Genomic DNA, 19,253 nt, shown 5'->3' with positions numbered 1-19,253 from the left:
TTGGTGTTTTGGGGAACCAACTTCCAACCATCTGAAGGGTTTTTAGGCACTCGTCCTTCCTACCAGGGATTCCAGGGGTCCTAGGGAGCTCTGTAGCAGAACCTAGTATGAAGAGCAAATATAGAGCATTATTTTTTCACAAGACCCCACCTGGAGAGACAGGTTTTCTGATTTCTTCAGCCTGTAGAAGGGTCTTCATCTACATGTGTAGAGGTTAGTTGAGCACCTGACTCTTCAACCTTTATGGATCAGGCTTACCACATTGTTCTCAGAGCAACAAGGCAAGTTCTAAGAGACTATATTTCCATGGAGGCCAACCTCCATTCATTGCATGGCCTTTTCTATACTTTGTTAGTCAAAGCAGGCTACCAGGCTAATATAAATTCAAGTGGTAAAGAAAGAAATTCCTATTAGCGTTCTTGAGACAAGAATCTGTTACATTATACAGGGGTGTGTTGGAGAGGGAGAAATAATTATAGATGATTTAGGAAATAACCATCAAGTATAGAAAATGAGGGGAACTTATAAAACAGAGTGGTGAGAAAGGTACCTGAGAACAGAGGTTGAAGAGCCATGTTGGCTAATAATGAGTTACCCTGATGAGCTGTGCAGGCATAGGAGGGTATGTGTGGAGCAGTGGGTGATGCCAGCTCTCCCGGCAACACGGAAGAGGGCAAGAGAGAGCCCTGTAAGAACAGATGTTAAGAGAAGAGCTGCTAGATATTCCTGACAAATCGGGTATGAAATGTAGAAAAAAATGAAGTCTAGGTTTTCTGTAAAGATTTTGGATTGAACTGCAAAAAAAAAAAAATGGACCGTTTATTAGATGTCATTGGGAAAACTGTAGGAGGAGCAGTTTGGAAAGGGCAACACAAAGACTCAGGTGGAAGTCAATCCCATGTGCAGGTAGCATCGAGGGCATCAGTGCTGGAGCCTGCATGCAGGGAGATTTGATTTCAGAATCGGTAGGATTAGAGGGCATATTGAGGCTTGGTGGGATAAATGAATAAGTGCAGAAAGAAATCTGTGATTGAGCTGTAGGCTATAAGGTATTCCAGAGACAGAGACAGAGACTGACAGAGACAGACAGAGGGAGGGGGGAATGAATTAGAGACCTAGCAAAGAGAGAAAGAACAAGGATAGTGAAGTGGCGAAAAGAAAAAAGCAAGGAACTGTGATCCTGGTCTTTAAAGCTAGAGCATCCAGGAATTGTGAGTGACAAAATTGTGTTATAAGTGTCTAATAAATAAAGTATCATTGGAGAATTGGCCATCAAAGGTCGGTTGACCATTGGAGGTAGCAACGTGGAAGCATTTGGAGATGGAACGTATGAATTTAGGATAGGTAAAATAGTAATATGCTTAAAAGTTCATATCTTTGCTATCACCTTTTCTCTGTTTTGTTTTCCATACTTGATTTTATTTCCACTTGATTCAGAAACTATACATGGATGGAGTAATTTGTACTCTCCTCTCCCCTACCTACGCCTCCCCTCCACTTTCCTTTCCTTCCCTCCCCTCCCCTCTCTTTTCCTTTCTTATTTTTGCTAGTACTGTACTGGGTTCTTGGACTTGGGTTCTTGGACTTGCTAGGTAGCTGCTTTTCCCTTGAGGTACCCTTCTAGCTCTTTTTACCTTTTAGGTTTATTTTTTAGACAGAATATTGTATTTTCACTGAGTGCAGCCTCTAATCCTCCTACCTATAGTCTATAGTTTAGCTAGATCAAAGATCATAGATGCATGCCACCACAGCTTGCTTATTGACTGAGATAAGAGCTCTCTACCTTTTTGCCTAGGTTGCCTACAGTCATTCAAATACCTGTCTGCTAAGTAGCTGTGATTAAAGACAGAAGCCATTGCACCAGGCTTTATATTTTATTAATGTTTTCCCAACTACTCCTTTACATTTTATTAATAGTATGTAGCATCTAATGGGTTTATGATTTCCAGTTGACCTGTACCTAAGCCCTTATCATCTGATCCCATTCCTGAGGTGTACAGTTATCATTATTAAGTACTGTAGAGAACTTCTCAGGCTCTAGTCTGTCTTCCAAGACCAATGTTTACAGGTGCATATGTAAAGGATGGAAACAGTAATTACAAACAGAAACTGGTGAGTATAGAAAATGCAACAATTTTCTGTAGTGGAACAGTATATATCTTAAATACTTTTTCTGATTATTTTGATTAAATTTTTAATTCCTGCTCTGGTTGGGCTATGGGGTGGGGCAAGAGTAGAATGGAGATTAAAACACCTGATACTACAGAAGCTGCAACTAGGCATCTTATTACACTGGGCTTAGAGAACTTCAGAGGAACAGACAATGTATTAGGGACTAATGACATTTATCACCAGGGGTATTTATCGAATGTTGTGCATTATGTCTCAGATGAGTCACAGAGAGAAGCATGCGGCAAATCAGCAAATAGAGTACACAAATTAATCCCCTGTCATTGATCTTTGTTTTCATGTTTGTGAAGGGAAGGGATTACCATTAACATATGTCTATATTATATATAACATACATATATAAGATATCTATATCTGCATATATTTGGATCTCTTCATGTTTGTAAACAGGAAGAGAAGAAAGAGCTTTTGCTGCATTATAGATTGAGTTTAGCACGAGTTTTCTGAACAAGGTTATTTTCTAGCACTAAGCTGTGCTATCATTACCACCCTTTCCTAGGAAAATCACCCCACCATTTGCTTTCCAGCCCAATCCCCACTCTCGTTCCTCTCCTCATTCCTTCTAGCCTCTCTTAGAAAAGAAATAACTTCACTAAAGTACACAAGAGGAAAGTGACCTAATACTAAAGAGGAAATTTTTACTCATACAGCTTTTATTGAGTATATTCAGTATACTCAGGTCTGCTCTGGACCTAAGAAAGCCTATGAAGTCGCTATCTTGTCTTTTAAAGATTTTAGTATGTAAATACAAGGGACAGATGATAAATCAGCTCTGTCTTCTTCTGTCTGGGTGGCTGTCCAGACAGAATTAGGTTGTAAGCCAAAGAAATTTATGTTTTCATAGTTCTGAAGGATAAGAAATACAAGGTCATCCTTCCAGCAATTCTGTATCTGGTGAGGGACCTCTTTCAGGTTCCTACTACTGTTGTTCCTACTACTGAGTTCCATCTGGTATAGTGGGTCTGATAGGAAGTTATGCTGAATACTAAGATAATCTCCTAACAACGAGATTATAAAGTGTTAAATATTATTTGCAGACAATAGGGTTTGTTTACATTTTGTTACTTATTTATAACATACATCAGTCACAAAGTGACTTTTCAAACTTCACCCTTTTCCTTGAACATTGTGAATATTTCTACCATCCCAGCATGTGGCAGGATGAGGTAGGAGGATTGAGAGCTCAAAGCCAGCCTGGGCTGTAGAGAGAGACTTTCTCTAATGAAGCAGAAACAACAACAAAAATTCTTTTTTTTCATGATTTCTTGTATGCTTAAATTTTATTTTATTTATTTTGTTACTTTTATTATTGTTATTATAGTTAAGTATTTATACAAAGTAGTTGCCATTTAACAAAGCAGTTTTTGAATACAGTATGTCTTGATCAATGTCATCCCTTTCCCCAATTTTAAAATATGGCAAAATTAGGTTAATTAGGTTAATTGTATATCTACTAACTATATACAAAAATATTACAGATAATATATAATTAACATGCGAACCAATATATATGGCATGTAATACATAATTACCATAATGAGTTCATTAAAGCTAGGGTTCACAGGACCCATGGTGTGATGGATAATTGAAATTCTTAACCTGTTTAATGACGTGATTGATTTCTATTGATATTGACTTTGTTAGGTATGTGAACGGAAGTTTCAGTGACACAACACTTATGGTATCATTTATAATAGTCATAGATCATTTCAGGGAATTCTGGTTACTGTTGACTATTTTAAAGAAGCAAGAAAATGAAGAACATTATGTGTTACAGAACACAGCTGGGACGATTCCATCCTATTAAATCTACTGGATCATGTTTTATGGCATAGAAAGGGAGGGCAATAGGTAGTTTGCGCCCTTAAAATGGCTTTACCGGAACAATGCCATCTTCATTTTCCTCTTTTCCATGGCTGCTTTCATCACAACCACAGCTGAGTTATATAGTCATTCTGGAGACCATGACCCTATGGAACTTACCATGTCAACACTCTTTTTGTTTAATAAGTTTTTTTATTGTGAAACTACTGTACAGAGGGGTTACAGTTACATGAGCAAGATAATGAGTACATTTTTTTTATCAAGCATTGTTGCCTCCTCCTTTGTTTTTCCCCTACCATCCCTTCCCTCCCACCTCCTCAATAACACCCTCCCTACCCCCACCTAAATTGGAAAGTGTGTTTTTCAACATAGTGTCTTGTACATCTCATTGTTACAATGGATCAACCTGTATCCTTATTTAAAAGTGCCAGGCACCAGTGGCTCACATTGTATAATCCTAGCTACTCAGGAGGCTGAGATCTGAGGATCATGGTTCAAAGCCATCCCAGGCAGGAAAAGTCCATGAGACTCTTATCTACAACTAAACACCAGAAAACTGGAAGTGGCACTGTGGCTCAAGTGGTAGAGCACTAGCCTTGAGCTGAAGAGCTGAGGGACAGTGCCCAGAGTTCAAGCCCCATGACTGACAGAAGAAAACAACAACAACAAGAAAATAAAAGTGTGCTCTTCAGCCTAGCACAGGGTCTGTTGTGAAGAATGTTCATTGTCCAATTGAAAAATAGTATGTATGTAAATTGACACCTTGAAACAACTTAAAATGTATATCTGCAATGAATGGCTGAGATATTCTATAAATATAAAATATCAATCAGAGGAAGCTTTGTAGTATATCTTCTTTTGACGTTATTGATAGGTGTTTCACAAATCCTTGATAGGGGTGCTAAGGATAGGGAGCCACAAGAAGTCTCATACTTCACTATCAGGATTAGAATAATTTTGTCACACTGAAAAGAAACTCTGTGCATTGACCCAGGTTTGTAATTCCTGCTATGTAATCTGGAGAGCTGCAATTTGAGGCAAAAATTTAGACCCCGCACCCCCCCCCCCCCCGCCCCGTCCCCAATCTCAACCAACAAGTTGCACCTAGTGGTATGAACCTATAATACTAGCTACACATAAATAGAAAAAGCCAGAAGTGGTGCTGAAGCTGAGGCTTAAGTGGTAGAGTGCTAGTCTTGAGCAAAAGAAGCTCAGGGACAGTGCCCAGGCTTTGAATTCAAGCCCCAGGACTGGCAAAAAAAAAAATCAAACAATCGATCAAAAAGATCTGGGCATGTGGTTCAAGTGGTAAAACACCAACTCTAAAGTCCTCAGCCCAAACCCCATCACAGCCCCCCCTTTCCCACCAAAAATGAGGGGGGAAAGTATGCTCCACCTTGCAGACTTCCATCATGGGCCACTCTGGGAAGATGAGATCAAGACTCTTAAGAGATGAAACATCATCTCACACAGATGAATTGCTAGCCATTTCAACAGCTTCAGTGGCTGTTTAGAACTATTTTATCTTCTTATACTCAGACACTGACTTTGCCTTCATTTTAATTTATTCTCATGCTTACATTTGCTTTGCAAATATTATTAGTTTCTTTTTAGTTGTCTGATTATCATGTCCTCTTTTTTGTTTTTTTGTCTTTTTTCACTTTTCACTTTTTTCACTTCTGTTTTGTGTTGAGGTTGATGACTGAGCCAAGGTCCTAGCCTGTACCAGCTATTTTGTGGGGACACACTGAAGCTGTGTCCCAAGTTTACAAGTGGCGCTTTATCATTGTTTTTCAAAGAAAAATTAATCTGATCCTTGAAATAGTCAGAGTGAGCAACATGATCCATTCACCTCCATAATCTTCTTCATACTCACAACCATTTAATAAAATATTTTACATCTATTTCTGTCTTTATTGTTTAAAAATAACACCGTCAAAATAGTGATACGTATATTTTTCTAGTACTTGCCATTCTTTCTAATATGTGGGGAACATCCCACCTCAAATAGGAGACAGAGGTCTTACATGTAAAATGCACAACCTCCTAGACAGAGCATCGTGTGTTTTTTTTTCTACTTACTCTATTGTTGAACATCGATTTTTCCCCTTACAGTCTCTCATTCCCACCTTTAGTTCTGGGTGTCCTGGAACCTTTTTTAGGTAGGCAAGGTCCCTGAGAGAAGGGTAGGTTTCACTGCAGCCTGGTCAGCACACACTCCTTTGACAATTCTTTGTCTAGAAACAGTATTTTCATTAGTGAATCTCTGCCCATTTGGGACTGTTATTTTGTCATTGGTGACAAGTGTGGTAAGAGTTAAAATACAACATAAATGTCAGAGTCCTGAGGCGGCCCATTTGTGAAGAGGTTGGGACAACCTTTAGTACTAAGGATTCAAGCCCCATAGACTGAGAATAACAAGAGGTCCACTGGTGTGATGTGTGTCAGCAGCAGTCCCACATGGGATCAGTGGCTATACAAAGCCACATACTTACAGTCAGTTGCTTTGTGTAGTCAGTCCAGAGAGTGCTAAAAATAATCTTCATATATAAACTGTCATTTATACCATAGCTTAGCACCTCTCCATCTGTGAAGTGTTATCCAAAATCTACACCTCGTCAAAATGCCCAGGTGCCATGGTAACCAGCCCCTCAGAAAAATTAATTACAGTGTCAAAAAAGGACACATCAGGAAGTTTGAGAAACTACTGTGTTTTATGAGGAAAAGTTATAATTATTTCAGTCATCTCAGCATGAATACCAGGTGTATTTTTGGCCTGGGTCTTCTTAGACATCAGCATTTGTTCCAATTTGAATGCATATAGGTTACAAAATGATATTAATGGTAGCTACACTGAAGTTATCATTTATCTCCATAATTTTGTTTTTCTGTTTATATGTTATATGGAAATAGAAATGAATTTAGGTGATTGCTTCCTTTCATTATTTACTATATAACATAGGAGGAGATCTAATTCTCTCTCAGATGATGTGTCCTGAGGGGACAGTGCTCTCTCAGCCGCCTGTGTGTATCAGCTTTATTTTTCATTGTTATTTATTGTCAAAATCAATGTGGTATTTGGAAACTTCCAAATTGGTTCTACGTATCTGAGGGTCTAAAATTTGTAGCACAGCAAAAATCAGTTTTCTTAGGAAATCGCACCAGACAGTATAGAAAGAGAGCTCTGAGTTTGAACTGGCCATTTTTCATGGTAACATAGACCAGGCACTGGCCCGACAGACAAGCTCACAAAATACCTCTCATAGCAGATCCTTCCAGAGAGTAATGCTGAGGCTGAAGGGGTGGCTTTGTTGTATCTCTTCCAGAGATAATTCTCCCTTGTCCAAAACAGTATTCATTTCCATATAGGTAAATGGTGGGGTATGGAAGATTATAAAAATCTTTCAAAATGAGAGAATATGTTTAAAAATAAAAAAGAAGAAACAGTGAATGTTTGGTTATTAAAGGTTAGCAAAGCATAAGGCATAAAACATGTAAAGAATCAAATTGAAGGTAAGTAAATATAATATGCACAGAAGTTGGGGGGAAGAAACTTTTTAGAAAAATGTTTTAAACTGGACAAGGAGATGTAAAAACCAAGATACTTCCATTTCTTTTCCTGATTCTGAAATAAAATCTTTTTATCCTAGCTATACAGAGAATATTTGTGAAATGAACCCATTAGTGAACAAAAATGATTGGACCATACTCAATAGTTTATGTGCTACAATATGTATGTGTGTATGCGTGTGTGTATGCATGTACGTGTGTGTGTGTGAGTGTGTGTGTGTGAGTGAGTGTGTATCTGTTGATATTGTTATTGTTATCCTTGAGATGAATTTAGGGCTTTGTAAGCACCACTTAACTACCTCTCTAGTCCTTGTTTGTTTGTTTGTTTTGTTTTTAATGTTTTTATATTATTGTTACACTGGTCCTAAGGATTGAACTCCAGGCCTGGGCACTGTCTCTAGCTAGTTTGTTCAAGGCTATGACTACCACTGAAGCCACAGTTCCACTTCTGGCTCTGTGAGGGGTGAGGAGGACACGCACGCGCGTGCGTGCACACACGCACACACACACACACACACACACACACACACACAGGCACACTTAACTGAAGATAAGAGTTTCATGGACTTTCCTGCCCAGGCTGGCTTCAAACTGTGATCCTCAGATCTCATCCTTCTGAGTTGCTCGGATTACAGGCAAGCCACTGACACATAGCTGGGGTATATTTGTTTGCTTGTTTTGTTTTTGGCAGGATCTCACTATCACATAAATTTAGTGTCCTCCTGCCACCTGAGTGCTGAGATTCCAGATGTGGACGGACATGCCCAGTGTCATGCGTTAGGGATCTTTGTGGTAGAATTTCCTCTTAGCTTTTAGTCTAAAGAGGATACATAGCTTAAAGAAAAGTTGGCTGAACACAGCTCAATCCGATCTGGTTTGACCTAGCAAATGTTTCCAATTGATCTCAAAACTATTGAAAAAAATAAATTGTGTAAAATGACAAAGTTAATTTATATTTCTATACTCACTTCTGCTCATTTTATCCAGAGTCCATATGGGAACTCTTCTGAGTCTGACTTCTTATTACCTCTGTTGCCTTTATCCTGGCTTTGACCTTGATCCTTGACCTTTATCACCAGGACAGTTGCCCTTTGCTAGTAGCCTCTCATACATAAATGAAAGATAAGGAAAAAGTTGTTTTTGTTGATTTTTTTGTTCTCCTGCCTATTAAGTATAATGTGGCCCACAATGTTCTGCCACGTTGGACTGGTCTCCTTAAGAATTTCATGGGCTAAGGGCTGGGAAGGTGGCTCAGTGGTAGAGTGCTTGCCTTGCATGCATGAAGCCCTGGGTTCAAGTCCTCACTACCACAAAAACAGAAAAAGCCAGAAGTAGCGCAGTGGCTCAAGTGATAGAGCTCTAGCCTTGAGGACAAAGAGGCTCAAGGACAGTGCCCAGGCTCTGAGTTCAAGCTCTACGACTGGCAAAAAAAATAATAATAAAAAGAAATTTCATGGGCTTAAAATCCTAACCCTAACCTTTGCTATCGTAGAATCTTTGTAGGAACCTGTGCCTTGATATTTGTGACCTAGACTTGTCTTTGCATTCTGAGGCTTCATTTCTTTCCACCAGTAAAACCCACAGAAGTAAGGTGTCCCTCCCTCCAGTTAGGGACCTACACCATTAGGTAAAGATTTAGCACCCTGGAGACAGCATAGTACAAGTGTAATTGTTCTCTTGGATTAGAGCATTAATTAAATAAATGGATTCAGATCCACTTCTCATGTTAACTGAAGGGTAGAGTATGTGTGTAAGAAGGGAAATGAATGTTCCCTTGGTCATATTTCATACACATTTCTCTGAATCAGGAAGCTATTCTTGCAGAAATATTGAGAAATCTAGGACAGTTTATCTCTCTACATTTGAATATTTTAAATGTGAGAAACTCCACTAGGGCATATAAATATTTTATATAAAATCAATAACAAATAATGACTTATAAAGCTAGATTAATTAAGTAAATGAGTCATTTAAAATATATACCAGGGAAGTGAATTAACATGATTACAATACCATAATAGACACCAACACCTGGGAACCTCTCCGTATTGAAAAGTGTGATTCTTAGAGCATTTCAGCCCTACCCAGGGGACTTTTTATTTCTAGAACTGTGAACTGGATAGTTGGAAAGTGTCTTCAAGCTGAATTCCACTTGGCACAGAGTACTCAATCCTCATGATTATTTATGTTCAGTACCTCTCTACAGAGAAAGCCAGGTGGTAATGGCTCACAATTGTAATCCTAGATACTCAGAAGGCTAAGATCCGAGGATCATGATTCAAAGCCAGCCTCAGCAGGGAAGTCTGATACTTTTATCTTCAGTTAACTGCCAGAAAACCAGGAATGGCTCTGTGGCTCAAAGTGTTGAGAGCAGTAGCTTTGAGCAAAATAGCTCACGGATTGCACTCAGGCCCTGAGTTCAAACCCCACAATTGACCAAAAAAAAAAAATCTATTAGAGAGTTCTAAATTTGTATGAGAACAGAATAATATAAAGGTTTGGGGGCTGGGAAGGTGGCTCAGTGGTAGAGTGCTTGCCTTGCATGCATGAGGCCCTGGATTCGATTCCTCAGCACCACATAAGCAGAAAAAGCTGGAAGTGGCACTGTGGCTCAAGTGGTAGAGTGCTAGACTTGAGTTGAAGAGCTCAGGGACAGCACTCAGGCGCAGAGTTCAGGCCCCATGACTGTCAAAACAAAAAGTTTGTACATAGAGAGAGGGTAATATAAACAACAATTTACCAGGATTTTTTAATTAGAAGTTATAATCAATAGACTTCTTTAATATTTATGTTGAACAGGACAATTGTAGACTGACTACTGCTGGATGTTTTGGTTGGGTACAGGGAGTTTATCTTAATCACAGTGTATTGAAGTATATTGAAGTACTATTGGTTCTAAAATTTCTCTTTAGTTTGAATGTTTTAGTTTTCTTTGAAAACCTTACAATCACAGTTTTAAATTTTAATAAAAAAAATATGCCATCTAGTTGTCTTACATAATAATATTTCTTTCAGCTTTTTGCCCGAATTCATCAATGGAGACTTTGATTCTATTAGACCTGAAGTCAGAGAATACTACACTCTTAAGGTAAACTGTAAAGTTCCATACTCAAGATTTGATCATCTGATTGCTCTTCTTCTGATTTTCCTCTAAAAATCTTTCTGATTTTCATGATATATAAGTAGGGATTGAGAAGCTCATTGCTTGGTTTCTTTCATAGTTTGTTGTTGTTATTGTTGTTGTTGTTATTGCTACACAGATGGTCATGTGCATTAAACATGGGGATTTAAAATATGACAAATGGTAGTTCAATCTGGAGGAACCTCTGTCACCATTACGTAAGCATTAACAATGCCTTTACATATGTGTATGTGTGTGTGTGTATTAACTGAGCTCACAGATTAGACACAATTATAATATTCTGTTATTTTTTTATTTTGCACCCTAATCACTGATGTATTTCACAAACAATTATTGTGAGCTTATTTAATGAATATTCTTTATTTTACATAATCAGTTCCCAGTTAATACATAATTAAATTGCATCTATTTTTGTATATCAATCCCTGCTAAACACAACTTTTTAAATGAATTTTTTTGTAATAGTCATAGTTTTGTGGGCCTAGAATTGCAGAACCAAAGCTTTTCTTACATCATTTTTTCAAATATTCTTATTGTTCTGCTGTGAGTAAAACTACTCATTATGACTTGAGATTAATAACAGCCTGTGGTTTATTAAATTGTTCTTTTTGTCACTATTGTGCAAATCTTCCAGAAATCCTTGCCACTTAAGGACATACAAATGATCTAATTGGGGATGATATAATCATATAAGTATGAATCAAAGTAATTAATAATTCAATGTTTCACTGGTTTTAAAAGACAGTGCAGAGTTTTTAAAGCAAAAATTATAGCATTAGTAATTCTCATAGCCATATACCACCATTGGTGTTATTCAAAGCTGGCATTGGCAATTTACACACATTCTTTTAAATGGAACAGCAGGCAATGTGCTCATAAAATTCAATTCTTTATATGTCTTGAGAGAGATAAGATAAATTCAAAGAGAGGAAACTGTGTAGGAGGAGGGAAGGAAAGAGAAGATAAAGAGATGAAGAAGAAAAGCACAGTTTTAGCGGAGAAACCTTACGGGTGGCATGGTTGTAAAGTGAGTGCTGGTGTGGAATGCATATGCTGGGCTGGCAGTGAGTGCAGATCTGTGCACCTTCCATCTGCCCACCAGCTGATCTTACTTCCTTTCTGCAGATGAAGACTGTTCCCAAGTCAGTGTTTGATATTCATGCTCAATTACTTCAACATTGGTGTGTTCTATTCAGTCCCCATTGCCTCGCTTCTCATTAACTCCAGGCTTCAACCTGGTGGAGCTGGAAAACCTCAGCCTCTGCTTATGATGCACAGCTTTGCACTTGCATAGATGTTAATCGTATTTTCAGGAGCACAGTAAACAGCAGGAGAGGCAGGGACAGGCAGACAGAAAAGCAAATGAAGGTCTGGCCAGATGTGACTGATCGCCTAGTCTCTCCAGGCCTGATTGCTGCCTTGCCAAAATTAAAGGCAGCAGTGTGGTCATTCCTGTCCAGGATGGGGATGTGAGGGAGGACCAGTTCTCTTAATTTCTGGATGCATTAAAAATGGGAGTCAGAAGCAATGCGCAAATGGCTCCCACTATAATTCTAGCTACTCAGGAGGCTGAGATCTGAGGATGGCAGTATGAAGCCAGCCCAGACAGGAATGTCTCAGAGATTCTTCTCATCAATTAACCAGCAAAAAGCCAGAGGTAGAGCTGTGGTACAAGTGGCAAAGCAACAGCCTTTATCAAAAAAGTTGAGCTATAGAGCCCAGGCCCTGAGATCTAAGCCCTAGTTTCAGCACCAAAAATAAATAACAAAATGAAGGTCAGGGATAAAAGGAAAATTTGAGCTAATATATCTTGATGATGTTCACTTATATTTCATGATTTAAAAAAAAATCTTAACCTGCAAGTATTACAATGCAAATGTAATCATTACCTTACTCATGTAACTGTAACCCTTTTGTACAGTATCTTTGCATTAATATATATTTATATATATATAAAGATTTAGTTTAAAAGTAAGATTTAGCTGAATCTTTTGCTGATTGAGCTGTATGTTTGATGTAGTCAATCCCGAGTGTTGATTGAACTCACTGCTTTTGAACTGTAGAACATGTTTTTAGAGGACACAGATATGACTGTTAATGTAGTTAATGTGCCCTAACAACACATGGTGAGTGTTTGATTGTACTTTTGATAATGATGATTACCACAAGTGAATGCAACATTACACATGATTCCTATGAGCCATCATCTCCTACCTCAACATTCCTTTAAGTCGTCTCCACTTCCCCATAAGCCCCTCTCCCAACCTGGTCTGGGCTTTCAGTGAAGGTGGAAAGTACTATGCAGTGTTGTACCTAGTGAAATGGAACCAGGTTACTTGAACAGAAAGGTGGGGTTGGGAAAGACATTGGGAAATGGTGGATGGGGTGACATTGGTCAAGATGCATTGTACTCATAAATTGATATGTTGAATTGAAACCCCTTTGTACAATTACTTAAATTAAAATCCTCAAAGATAATAGAAATATGAAAGAAATAAAACAAATGATAAATGTTTATTAAAATCACTAAGTAGATTGTTCACATAACATTTAAGCAAGTTCATGGTTAAATGTTGCAAATGGTGTGCAAGCTTTAATTAACTCTAAAATTTTGCTTTTCTTTCTGGCAGCTGTAAAATCACCAGGCTTTTCCTTTTGCCTATTTATCTTAGTCCTTCCCTGCCTGATTTCCTAATATTAATCCAGAATGAGAAATAGCTCTTATAAATGTTCCCCTTGATAATTTAATTTTGTTTTCATTTTTCTGGGTCACTCAAGCCTTCTTTGATTCAAGGCTGAAATAATCTATTTCAGTATTTATGATTATTTCATCCATCATGGGTACATATATTTCAGTTTTCTTAGAAGTCTGGGGGAAGCTGTACTATCTCATTTAATTCATGATGGTTCCTCATTTCTGTGGTTTGTGAGTCTTCATCAGACATAAGAAAAAGAATTTTAAAGCTTGATTTCTCAATGTTTAGGAAGTGAAGAAATTGTGGTATTTAATCAGTGGCTTAAAAAGTTATGGCATAACAAGTTTTGTTTTCCCCACAAATGTATTTTAAGTAGTGATTACAATATACTGTAAATATAATAATAAAATTATAGTATAATATAAAATAGGGTATGAACAAATCAGTATGTTGAGCCTACTGTTCTGATGAAGCACAGGGGTGTGGCCAACCACCTTGTAGGCCTCCGGGAGCTCTAGGGTCCCTGTCTCTGCTCTCTACAGGAAGAATTGGGTTTGAAACTTGAACATAGCTGTACTTAATTACTAGGGATTCTCAGCAGGTGGAAGGTTCAGCCTTTGTTCCTGTATAGGTAGTTTGTTTCCTTTTAGTACCCCCAATACTGTGAGAAGATTCAGGGTGGGGACCAAATTCATTCCCACTGGTGCCTCCACCACATTTCAGTTCTGGGACAGAAAGAGGAAAGCTCCAAGTGTCAGGCCAGACCCCAAATTACTGAAAGCTGATAAAAGTTTTAAATTATGTAGAAGCTATTTATAGGTTATTGGAATAAGGTGACATAGATCATCAAAGAACAGAGGTGGTTTGGTAATAGGAACTAGCAAGGGTATAGGAAACCATTATTTTGATATTGTGATCAACACAGGCTTTGTTCCAGGGTTCTTAAGTCAGGAATAGGAATCTAGGTTGAGCCTAAGATTTCACCTTCTCAGCCAGTCCTTCTACATTCTGGAAGAACATTTATTGGTGATGAAACACAAGAATTCTGCCCCAAAGGTCCTGGTTGAACCATAGGTACAACTGTAAAACTCCCTGAGAAGTCATGAGCTCCAGTTTAATGGCAGCGGACACTAGCAGAAAGTCTGAGTTAATACTAAACACTAATGTTGTAGTACAGACATAAAATTATTCTAGGCCATGAGCTAACTCTAAAACTATAAACTAGGAGAAGAGAGAAATCCCAGGCCCAACATTGTTTCTGCCTTTTATTGTTTCTTTCTGAAATGGGGGGAAGATAGTATTTAAGGGAAATTATAGGAAATATTTTTTATGTATTCATTTTTATTGTAAAGGTTATAGACACTAAGGATTACAGTTACATAGGTCAGGTACTGAGTACATTGCTTTTAGGACAGTATCATTTCTTCCCTCGTTTTCTGTTTTTCCCTCCTGACCTCCCTCCCCTACAAGGTATATAGCTCATTTTCAACATAGTGTCTAGGGAATATCATATCACTGCTGCATTTGTTCACCCTTTGTCCCACCATTTCTTTTTTTTTTTTTTTTTGTCTTTTCTTTTTTGGTACTGGGGATCGAACCGGATGTTGCACTTGCTAGGCAAGCGCTTTGCCACTGAGCTACATCCCAGCCCAGCCCACCATTTCTGTGCTTCCACATATCCTCCCCAAAATAGATAAACTTAAATATGAGACAAAAGATATGTTACTTATTAAAGACTACCTTTTATCAAACAAGTGTCTCCCCATCCTTGTCCATCTATCTGTCCCTCCCTCCCTCTCTTCTTCCTCCTTGTTCTCCTCCTCTTCTTCTTCTTCCTTGTCCTCCTCTTCCTCCACTTCTTGTCTTATCTTTGTCTTCTTCGTCTTCTACCTCTCCCCTTTCTACTTCTTCCCTTCTCCTCTTTCCTCTCACCCTCTCCTGTCCTCCCCTCCTCTTCCACAACTACCACAGCCGCCGCCACCTCCTCCTCCTTTTCTTCCCACCCCTGTCTCTGTCTCTCAACAAGGATTTAACCTATAGCCCAAGCAAACCTCATACTTGAGATCCTTCAACCTCAGCCTCTCCAGTGCTGTCATTACAGGTATGCACCACCAAGCCTGGCTAATGTTTCTTCTTGCTGTCTAACCCTAGCAAGGCTGTACTTGAATTTTAGAATGGTGTTCTCAATGGGCAAGATAGAGTAACTAAACATCTTAAGCCAGTGCTGTCCATTAGAAATTAGAAATGCTATATAGATTATGCCATCAGCAAAGGGGATACCACTTATATCTCTGCCTGATGGCTGATACACGTACAACTGAATTTAAGATAGGTTTTAGGAAACAAAGTTGTAATATAAATATAACTTTCTCAAAGTCATCAAAAACTGACTTTTTGTTAACATTTGAAAAGAATGTATGAATGAAAAGAATGCCTGAATGTTTTATGAATGGATTACTTGTGTTAAGGAGATAGTACCTATGTTTTAGTTTTAATTTAAAGATGAAGACACAATTCTAACAACTTAGAGAGGGGTGGATGGAGAATAGAATTCTAGAAATAGGTAATAGTGAAATAACTAACTTAATAAATAACTAAATAACTTAATTGATAGTATGCATTTTAGTGTGTACTTTTCTTAAGTAATAAAGTTACATTGCTTTCTTTAACTGTACAAGTTATTTGTGAATTGCTATTTTACATTTATGAAAGTCTTATTACTACATCTGAAAACAAATCCTGTTTTATAATATTGACTTCTTCAAATGCTGATAGCAAATGATCAATGATATGTATATAGAAATACTGTAGAAACACTAAAGAGCTATATTAAGCTGATAATATTTTGTTTTGCTTTTTAAAACAAAGTGAAAAATATGTATTGTGCTTATGAGCCTTTTGAATCTATGGTCTCTTGTAGTACTTTTGAACAGTATTTCTATTCAGTTCATTTTCATAAGTATGTAATTTATGTATGTAATTGTAATTCATAATCACAGTCACTCAGAATATCCTTTTGAATTTGATAAAGCCTCCAGTTCGATTCTATTTAAATTTCATAGAATGTCTGCATTAAAAATATCTGCATTAATCTACTTAATCTCATGAATCTTATTATCTTCTCCTCTCACAGTGTCTCTTTTCCAGTTCTTCTCAGTCACATGCCCACTAATTTTAGATACGGTAAAATTAATTTAGATAAAAATGGCAAACTGGACTGTTACAAATTGTAAAGAGTTATTAACACACTTGACTATTATGGTGGATATAAGAAACTATAAGAAGTATAAAGCTTAACTTTATCTTTCCATAGATCTCTTTTAATAAGTATAAACAAAATAAACAATTCTGAGTAGAGTAAATCTTTGCTTATGCCTGAAAACTAATTAACGTATGCTGAGATATAAAGCTGTCAGGGAGGGAACTGTACCCTGGCAGTTTCCACTGACAGCTGAATGGCAGGTTCTTCACTTGATATTCTTACGCTGGCTGTCTAACCTTTATTAGCATCTCACCACGGGAAAGAAGAGACTGCCAGGGAATATCACGTGCAGGTACCTCTTGAATGTACCTTAATTCTTACGCCTCCCTCAATCATAGCCCTTTCAATTGACTTGAATGCCATCTATATTTTTCAGAGCCCATTTTGTTGGAATTTATTTAACATACTTCAGGCATTTAGAAAGGAGGAGCCTCTGTCCTTTACACATGAGGAATCCCAAGCCAGGTGCACCTGCTCTCCACTGTGCCTGTCCCCCTTTCCTCGGGCCTCAGTATTACCAGCTCTGTTCTCCAGGGCTCATATACCTTGCGCCCTCATTTGTCTGGCATCCGGGACCCACCCACCCATCCTCAGGTGCTGGGTTTTCCTTTCTTTGTACTTGTTTTCAGAGCTTGACATAAAGGATCATCTCAAACTTTTCCTCTCATCTTGTGTCCTAGGAACAAGTCATCTTCTGAAGCCACAAGTCCATGGCCATTCATCCTGGCGTCCTTGGTAGTTAGAAGTTTCTCATGACAGTGCATCTGAGGCAGGATCAAATCCTTCTTTTACAATTGGCTTGAAAGGCTTTCCCTTCATGATGCTTCATATATGTATTTTTTTCTGTGCTAAGAGTTTTTGTGTGTGTGATAAAGCGTTTGTGACTTTTGACATTCCATTTGCCCCTTTTGGGAACGATATCATTTGAAGGAAGTCTTCTCTGAATAGAATTATATCCTAGTACTTCTAAAATGTATTCCAGCCAAGTATGTCTATCTACTACCTGATAATTCCTAGTGGAGTATATTGGTTTCCAACGAGGCTAAAATGTTTCTTGATTCTTATAAGCGTGTTTCACAGTATAAGAAGTTTTCCAAGAAAGCTGTGTAGACTTTTGCTCTTTAAAATGTGCAGAGAATATAACCCATTCTGAAAATAATAAAAGGTGTTTTTAGGTTACTGAAAATATATTGTATGATATATTAATAATGGTATATAATTATACATCTGTTCAAACTCGTACAGTGCATGACACCAAAAGTGAGTTCTGTTGTGAACTGTGGACTTTGAGTGATAGTACAACGTCATTCTAGCTTCATCCATTTAACAAATATACCATTCTGGTTGGGGGGGCGGTGTTCATATGAGAGGAGGCTCTGGATGTTTGATGGCAAAACATATAAGGGTTATCTCTTAATTTTGCCATGACCCTACTCTAAAAATACTCTAAAAAGAGATTGAATTGCTCGACTTAAGTTGATCATACACACCTAAAAACAGTAAACTCAACCAATTTTAAGTGCCTCCAAGATCTCTGTTTTATATATACTTTCATTCATAAGTTCATCCATCTTTAGATTTGCTAGAGTTGCTAATATCTGTGTCTCACAGATAAATGTAAGCACAAGGAGGCTGAGTATTTTACCCCAGGTTTTACAACTAGAAAAGGTAGAAGTGGGATTCTTTCCCCAGAATCCAAGTGACTTCTAACCACATTATTTGTACAATTTAGGCATAGTGAACCACTGATAGTATTTATAGAAAATTGTATGCCTATGGAAGGCACTATTGATCATTGAAGACTCCAGAGGTCTGCTGAAGTACAGTCTTACAAGCAGATCCTTCTGAGAGTAGCAGACTCGAAGCCTGCTGTTTGAATTGGTTCTGCATGCTGTTCCACCCAGAATTCTGACTTTGCTTTTAGGAAAGAGACCAGCATTTAAAATCTCATGGTGTTCTGAAGAAAGACACTTAACTTCCCTTAAGAGACCAGGTGACTTTCTTGTAGAAATGCTACTATTTTATCCAGTGTTCTTATATTAGCTTACAGTTTGGGACTTCAAAGGCTGTTCTAGATCTGGGCATTTTTTTTACATTTGGTTCAAAAGCAGATTCGCAATAGGGTTAAATGAGATTCAGATACGCACACAAATACACATACATAGGTATGCATGTATACGTATATATTATATCATATATAATGTTTGTTATATATACATATATAAGATATACATGTGCATTATCTAGAAAACCAGAGATTATGTAAGGTAACATTCTTATCATTCTTTTCAAGGAATCATTATTTATAGACTGATTCATTTGGTGATTTGAAAACAAAAAAAGAAGACAGTCCTTTCTATCTTAAAGAGTATAACTATTTGTAGAAAGCTGGTGATTAAAATTAAGTGAACAACCTAGCATTTTATATAAAACAATAAAGTGGAAGCTGGTTATTTTGTGATTATATTTCTGCAGGAACAAAGATGTTTTTCCCTTTGACAAGATGTATACTTATTACCTTACTTACATAACTGTAACCCCTCTTTACATCACCTTGACAATAAAAAAA

At 37.7% G+C, this 19,253-nt stretch overlaps 1 protein-coding gene across 1 annotated transcript in view; it reads left to right on the top strand.

The window, feature by feature from the left end:
* Positions 1–19,253, top strand: part of Tpk1 (thiamin pyrophosphokinase 1) — a 237,946-nt gene that overhangs the window by 94,817 nt on the left and 123,876 nt on the right. Inside the window, exon 5 of the mRNA XM_042677185.1 lies at positions 10,600–10,672. Within this exon, the coding sequence (XP_042533119.1) occupies positions 10,600–10,672 (73 nt within the window). The remainder of the gene's footprint in view (positions 1–10,599; positions 10,673–19,253) is intronic.

The sequence above is a fragment of the Dipodomys spectabilis genome, unplaced genomic scaffold (genome assembly GCF_019054845.1).
Source record: "Dipodomys spectabilis isolate Male_0828 unplaced genomic scaffold, ASM1905484v1 ptg000034l, whole genome shotgun sequence".
NCBI lineage: Eukaryota > Metazoa > Chordata > Mammalia > Rodentia > Heteromyidae > Dipodomys > Dipodomys spectabilis.
The sequence above is the reverse complement of the archived record's forward strand: the minus strand, read 5'-3'. Positions and strand labels throughout refer to the sequence as shown.